This window comes from Gossypium arboreum, chromosome 8 (assembly GCF_025698485.1).
Source record: "Gossypium arboreum isolate Shixiya-1 chromosome 8, ASM2569848v2, whole genome shotgun sequence".
NCBI classification, from domain to species: Eukaryota; Viridiplantae; Streptophyta; class Magnoliopsida; order Malvales; family Malvaceae; genus Gossypium; species Gossypium arboreum.
This window is the reverse complement of record NC_069077.1, coordinates 47,644,188-47,652,011: the sequence shown is the minus strand read 5'-3', so window position 1 is coordinate 47,652,011 and position 7,824 is coordinate 47,644,188. Positions and strand designations below refer to the sequence as shown.

The 7,824-nt window shown below is 33.4% G+C and overlaps 1 protein-coding gene across 1 annotated transcript; it reads right to left on the bottom strand.

Annotated features, from left to right (window-relative positions):
- Positions 1 to 4,399: 4,399 nt before the first annotated feature.
- Positions 4,400 to 7,373, bottom strand: LOC108461513 (phosphatidylinositol 4-kinase gamma 2-like). Its single transcript, XM_017761378.2, has 3 exons — positions 7,091 to 7,373; positions 5,401 to 6,767; positions 4,400 to 5,185 (listed from the first exon to the last, which is right to left on the bottom strand). Exons 2-3 carry the CDS (start codon positions 6,763 to 6,765, stop codon positions 4,808 to 4,810), a joined length of 1,743 nt encoding a protein of 580 aa, XP_017616867.1. The 5' UTR covers positions 6,766 to 6,767; positions 7,091 to 7,373; the 3' UTR covers positions 4,400 to 4,807.
- Positions 7,374 to 7,824: the final 451 nt, after the last annotated feature.

Genomic DNA, 7,824 nt, shown 5'->3' with positions numbered 1-7,824 from the left:
CTGAAGTGACGGTGAAATGGATTGAAGCAACAAGATGTGGTGGACTGGAACGAGGCGACCTGAAGAAGAAGTGCAGCAAAAATCGAGACTCAGAGAGACCTGGCAAAATTGGTCTTTCTTAAAAGTCTTTGCTCTGTTCCCCTTACACGTCAATGAGCAAAGAGGGGCAGCGGTAAGGCCTAATTTTAGCCCAGGCCAAATTCTAAATTACAAACCCAATTACTAAACTAAACCCAATTTCAAACCCTAGCCCAAACCCATAATACAAAAAAAATAACACAAGACTTTTCAAACCCTAGGTGCGCCGCACCTAGGTCTTCTAACCTCTGCCACCGCTTCTGCCAAAGCCTGCAGCACCGCCCTCCATTTGCACCGCCACCTGCAAGAGCCAAAAGAAGAAAAGACAACAAATAATCGTGTAAAATGGCTATATAAGCCAAGCAAAAACAGTTGTAACTTGGGGGGGACATTTTTTTGAATACAATAAAAAAAACATATTCAAGCATATAGAAAAACAATAACAAAGCAAGTTCAAAGAAAAAAAATTAGAAGCGGGCTAAGGTTTTTTTCTTTGTTCTTTTTTTTTACGAAACTGTTTATATATACATATATATTTCTTTATTTCTTCTTTTAAAATTACATATATCAAAAAGAGTAAAAAAAATATAAGAGAAATCTTACCTTTTTTACTCACCGGAAAAAGGGCATTTTTTGGCTCCAGTTGTTGTGCACGGTGATCATCGGCGACGGAGCCCACGGTAGTGATCGGCAGGAGTTAGGCCGGACTTAGAGAGGGGAGGAGAGATTTCAGAGTTTTTTTGAGGTTTTTTTTTTAAAAAAAACAAAGATAGAATGAATTTTTTGCAAAAAATATGACTTAAATAGTAAATCAAAACGGTGTCGTTTTGGCCTAAGCTCATAAGCCTTAAATTGATGTCGTTTTGCCATGGTCCGACCCGATCTGGCCCGACCCACCTTAGGATCTACGTGTTTTTAAGTAGAAGGGCTAATTGCACTTTTAGCCCTTCCGCATATTTATCGTTTTATAATTAAGTTTCTTTTATTTTTAATTTTACCCTGTAATTTATTTCGGTTTCCAATTTAGTCACCCTTGAAACGCGCGTTTTGGAGGGTGGGGATTATTTCCCATTTGGTCCCTCATTGTTATTCGCGTGTTTGATTCAGTCCTTTTCTTTTATTTTTATTTCGAATTTACCTCGAATTTCCGTTTTAAAATTCAATTTAATCCCTTTTAGTTATTTTGTTGTTTTATTAGTATAATTAATTAATTATTATTATTATTATTATTATTATTATTATTAACACATTATTGTTATTAATATATTATCATTACTATTTATTATTACCATTATTATTACTATTATTTTTATTTTTGTTACTATTATTATTATTATTATTATTATTATTATTATTATTATTATTATTATTATTATTATTATTATTATTTTACTATTTATTATTATTATTATTATTATTATTATTATTATTATTAGTATTATCATGCTTATTATTACTATTATTATTATTATGTTATTATTCTTTATTTTATTATTCTTATTTCTTATTTTGTTTTATTTTTACTTTTATTTTTATTTTTTATATATTTTATTTGATTTTACAATTAGCTTGCTTTCATTTATTCATTTGCTTTATTGTCATCTATTTTCGCTTTGTTATTGTCGCTCATATCATTGCATCTATTATTATGTTGTTACGCGTATTAACACCGTGATTTGTTTTCACATTTTTACTACAAAATCGTGTTACATTAATCCTTGCTCGATACATAAAATTTTGTTTTTAAATAAGCAATTTTTCATAATTCGAGATTCGAAAAGACATTCCCTAACTTACGGGGTTTCGATTTTCTTGATAAATCTGAATAAACGAACGTTTTAAAACATAAATTTTTAAATGATCTCGGGAATTATGAAAAGATTGTGTTCTAACTTACGGGATATGATTTCTTTCTAAAACCGAGACAACCGAATATCTTTCAAAATAAATAAATTTTTCGGCGTTTATTCGCGTATCGGGAATTTAAGACATTGTATCCTAACTTACGGGACATAATTTTTTTCCTCGATTAACGTGAAATACGCCCTTTTTTCTTAAAATTTTTTTTAATTAAGCAATAATTTAACGATGGATCGTGTTTTTCTTCAAAGTTCTCAATTTTCGACACTAAGACACTGATTAATCAACTAGGTACCAATTTTGGGTGTTACGAGGGTGCTAATCATTCCTCGTGCGTAGCCGACTCCTGAACCCTTCTTTTTGAATTTTGTGGACCAAAATTGTTGTTTAAATAAATCAAACCATTTATTAAAAACAACCACTTTTACGAGGTGACCCGATCACACCTCATCAAAAAGGATTGGTGGCGACTCCCTTTTTTCATTTTCATTTTCAAAATAAAGTCGACCCTTTCTTTTTCGAAAAAATGGTTTCGACAATATCAACGGTTGAGATCAGTGCCTATCTACGATATGAGTCTTAAGAGATTTACTCTATACAATATTATCCTTTAGGATTTACATTAACCATAGTAACTCTAGTTTTACTGGAGTATTTCACTGGGCCACTAAGTAGCTTCTCCATGGGTTCCACGAATCGGGTTAGTTCAAGTAGGTTAAATAAGCCCCATTTAATCAGTTGACCTCCATGGGACTCTCTGTATGCATTCATCACGGGCTATGATCCACGGCTCGTGACGTGTGTGCATAATAAAATTAAAATGTATAAAAAAATTAGAATAGAGCTTTGGTTGAGTGGTAAATTTAAGGTGTTATTAATTCAATTGGTGTGAGTTCAAATTCCAAAATATACATTTTTTATTGTTTTATAAATAAAAGATTAAACAACCCTCGAATAATTTAACTTATTTTAAATATGAAAGGATTTTTTTTGTAATTTCACTAATTGAGTTGGTGTTAGTTGGCTTGTGACACCAACCCAGTTAGAGACTTAAATAATAGTATAGATAATAATAGTCTAATATTTTATAAAAAATATAAACTTACGAATAGATACATTTAGAATGAATCTAGACAAATGGTTGTCCAAATACAAATGTATCTGGATAATAGTTTGTCCAAATTCTTTCTTGATGTGAAAAAATATTTTTTTAATTTATATATAATAAAGTTTTTAAAAATTTTAAAATTAGGGTAAAGTACAGAAATGGACATTAAAATATTTCCGTGTTCTATTTGGTCACTAAACTTTTAATCGATGTTGGATTTTTATTGTTCTAACAACAATTTTAACCTTCAATGTTTACAAAATTTGTCATTTTAGTTCAAATTTTAAAATTTTAATAAATTTAGGCTTCAACATTAACAAAATAAAAAAATATTTTAATTTTTTTTGTAAATTTAACCTTTTCCAAATTAATTAACAAAACTATTTTTAAAATTTTACAAAAAATTTTAAAGTTAAAATTAATATTTTGTTAATGTTAAGGCTCTCATTTACATCCCAAAATAGAACATTAAGCTTTACATGCCATAGTTTCATTTATAGCAAAGCGGTGAAGAGTATGGCATGTTGGCTAAATCAATTCTGAAACATGTTGGAGTTGGAAAGGCTGTTAAAGCACAACCTATACGAAGAATGTTAATGAAGGGAAAGGGCTATCTGCTCCTATTGGGGTGGTTACTTGCCAAATCATTGGCAAGAAAATGTTGAATTAGCTTAGAGGAAAAGCAATTGCTTTGCACTCTAGCTACATGATTTATTTTACATGTATTAAGAAAAGGTTTAAATTTAGATTTTGTAAATTTAATCTTTCCATATCAACAAAACTATTTTATAAAAAAATTAAAATTAAAATTTGTCATTTTGTAATTGTTAAAGGATTAAATTTATTGATTTTTTAGAATTTAAACTAAAACGATAAATTTTGTAAATATTAACGGCTAAAATTGTTGAATTTTTATATTTATAATTAAATTGATAAAATATTTAAACATTAGAGGCTAAATTTGTTATTAGACCAATAAAAAAAATCCCACATCATGACTAAATAAAAAAAATTTGAGTGATCAAAACAGAATGCAGATAATAATTCAGTGACCATTTCTATACATTATCCTTAAATTTATGTCCGTCACGTGGTATATTAAGAGGTGGTAGTACAGAAGTATAACTTGAATGACAAAATACAAATTTAAGTATCATCTAAGTCTAAAAAGAAATTCAGATATGAACAAGCTCAAAGGGTAAACTAAAACATGGAGTTTTATCTTTGATTCGCACCAGCGTTTGTTCAACAACAGAACTGATTAAAAATTTTCGAGTTTTTTATATATATTCAAAAAAAAAATTGTTTATACAACTTTAAAATAAATGTTGAATACAAATCAACCTCGAAGAGTTAGGAAAAACGGGCCCAGTGACATAAATCTTCGGTGCAAAATGCTGAACAATAAAGGTTTACACACCTCCAGAACAGAAGAGACCAATATGTACAAGTTTTATTGCTCATTTTTGAGCTATAATCCTGTGATCTATGGAGTGTCTTAGAAGAGTAACAACTCGATTATCTTTGACTCTGTTCGATATACTGATAGGATATATCAAGTATTAATTGACAGAGTAAAAGAAAGAAAACCAAAAAAAAAAAAAAAAACAAAATGAATAATGAAAGCTTTAGGCCCTTGGATAAGCCATATCTACATTCCCACAATTTGTAGTCAAAAAAAAAAAAATGTACTCTTCATTATGTGAAAACAAATTGTACCTAGTTATTTCTTTTTTGTGGCTGAAAAAGAACTAGGCAATTTCAATTTGTGAGCTTGTCAAGCCAAGAATCGAGGACTTCCGAGACACTCTGAATAAACGCAGCTTCACTCATGCCTGGAAGTAAGGAATCCTGAGCTTCTTTAACAATCTGCTCGATCGCAGATTCCTTGTTTATGTTTTCCCTGCACATGATGCTTCCGATGGCTAAAGGAGTGAGACCTCGCTCCACCCCTTTCTTCAAAAGCATGGTTGAGATACGGAGTGTTCGAGCACACTCGAGAGGAACATCCAAGACGTATGATTTCAGAAGTGCTATATCTTGCTCAGCATCAAGTGATTTTATGTAGGCAATGGTTTCTGGGGTGTAAGGCTTCCGTGATTGTGGCCAATAAAGCCAATCAAATGTGCAATCCTCAAACTGCAAGTAGAGGAGCAAAACATATATTAGTTTAGAAATCGCCCTAGGGTACTGTTGTTGTGAGGTGGATCTTGAATGCATGATCACTAGCTTACCTATTTTAATACATCTAAATTTTCCCTAGGATACTATTGTTCAACACTATTGACTTTTTCACAAGCATTTGCATAGAAGAAGTCATATGGATATTATTAGAATGATGAAATTATACTTACACTCTCGGGCAGGCAGTAGCCGTGATCAATGGGAATAAGCACGGTCCGGCCATCATCCCCTTTTCCAATCAAGATATTACCAGCATGTCTATCAGCATTTGCCATTCTAATATCAAACACCGTGATCTTGTGCACTTGCTCTACAGGAAAAGCTCCAGGACCCATGTCCTCGCAACTCCCAGAGTTCTTCATAAACATCTGCAAGGATCCAACCTTAACATTCTCAGGTGCACAATCATAGCCATCGGGATGGTTGAATCCTTCATGCAAGCACTGAACCATGCAGGTGGGAGGTACACCAGCAAACCCCAACATCTCACCAGACAAAGACCGAGGTCCACTCTTGGGATGATCCAATACATAAGCAGCCACTTCTCTCACAGCTCCTTCTCCAACCCTGGTGCCCTTTTTCAACCCTTCACCATTTATTGATGCAGGTAACCCCTGCGGATTGTTTACAGCCATTGGCTCCTCATCAATAGGCTTAAATATGGAAACATATTCAAACCCGGTCTTATTTTGCATGAAATAAGTACCTCCAGTCCCTTCAGATGATCTAATCGGGTGGTTTCCTGCCTGCAATCCTTCAAATGTGGAATTGATCATATCCCACGCAAAAAAAGGCAATTGAGCCTTAGGGTTAACGATAACAGGCTTCAACCAAATATCACTTAAAAATGGTTCATTTGTCACAATATGAAGCCCCTCGGGGTTGTCTTCTCCTCCTCCTACAATCCCTCCTTTTCTCTCATCCAAATCGCTCTCAGCGATAACCGAAAGTTCCAAATCTTTCTCAACGGGCTTAGCTCGAACTTTGGCTGATTTCTGAACCACCAAATGAATCACAGCATCATTATCTTTGCACAGATCATCGACTAACCTTTGGTCATCGACTTTTTCTCCGTTACAAAATATTTCTTGTTCATCGACATCCTCAAAACCCTTCCCTTTTCTGGCTATCCTCTGTTTCAGATACCCAACATTTCTGTTCCTATCAACATGCAGCTCAAATTCTTTACCGCAAGTTGACCGTACAGTGATGAGCAAGAGATCGGAAAGTTTCAAGACTAAATGCAAAACATTCCCACCCTTTATGCCGTAGTCTTTGACGAGTGAATCGTTACGAGCCAATTCTCTGCCTCCGAACACAAGCTTCTGTTTCTTCGCCACAAACCCTTTACAAGTCTGGATCCGAAGCTTCACGGAGGCTATTGGGTCTGACTCCAAAACCCGCATCGGAATCATCGAACCAGCAATCGAAAGGTAAATCAAGATCGAGTCACCCGCTTGGTTATTGCAGTAACCAGCAGTAGAGTGAACCGGTTCTTGACTCACCCGACTCAAAGCAACATCCGCAACGGACATTTCTGCAAATGTTATTTCAGACTTTTATTTTAATTTCCCTTTGCCAAAATCAAAACAAGCAGAAGAAAGAAAGAAATTGGAAAAAAGAAACAAATGGATGGATGTAAGCTAATTTTTTTTCTTTCAAACTCTGGCTCTGCAATAGTAGTCTGGAGACGGGGACATAGCTGCTGCAATGGCTGAAATCCTAATGTTTTTAGCTCAGGAGAGAAAGCGGATTCTTTACCAATGGAAAAGAATCGAAAGCAAAGGTTCAAAAATGGGAGCTTTTTAAATTGAACAATGGAAACAACAATAAACTGTAGAGGTGGGTGATCCAAACTACCCGATTAATTTACACTATTCGTCAATCTCATTTTTTTCCGATATTTGTGCTTTTTCCGTTTCTAATTTTACGCGGTCTTCTTGCCGGTTTTCTCCACTCCAGTGCTAAAACGGAAACAGTCGACGATAAGGGACTGGGGGAAGAACGGTAATGTAGCCGTTGCCTTTATATAAGGCTTTGACCCAACCGTGTATAACGGAGCTGTGTTTTAAAATTATTAAAACCACCCTTGCCCGTTAGACTCTCAGTAACGGACGTTTCAGGTAAGAAGACGAGCTGTTCAGTTTACTAATATGCCATCCACAATTCACGTTATTACTTGGAAAAATGGGTCTACGTGTGTAATTAATGAGTAAATTTCACATAAATAACCAATAATGGAAATTTGTTTTTTTCTTAAAAAGGTATTTTGTATAATTAATATGTAGATTGTGAAAATTAATTTCCACAAGGTCATATTTAGAAATTTCAACAAAGAAAATATTAACAATCGTTACTCGAAATGAGATTTTGTTCTCTATGGAGATAAAAGAATAGATGCTTAAGCTATCCATTTTTAAGTATGGTCTTATCTACAAGTAATGTAAAGTTTTCCTTTTCTTTTTCCAGATGTGATAACACTAAAAATATTGCTAGTATTAGCAAAATCATTTATTTAATTGATTTAAATGAAAAAAAATTGACAACTCATGAAATTAAGTAACTTGGTATGAAGTATGGATGATTTTTAGAAG

Excerpts from the sequence above, each read along its gene's own strand:
- LOC108461513 (XM_017761378.2), bottom strand. The coding sequence starts at position 6,765 with ATGTCCGTTGCGGATGTTGCTTTGAGTCGGGTGAGTCAAGAACCGGTT. Across the intron at positions 5,186-5,400 it reads GCTACTGCCTGCCCGAGAGT|TTTGAGGATTGCACATTTGA; the intron begins GTAAGTATAATT and ends CTCTACTTGCAG.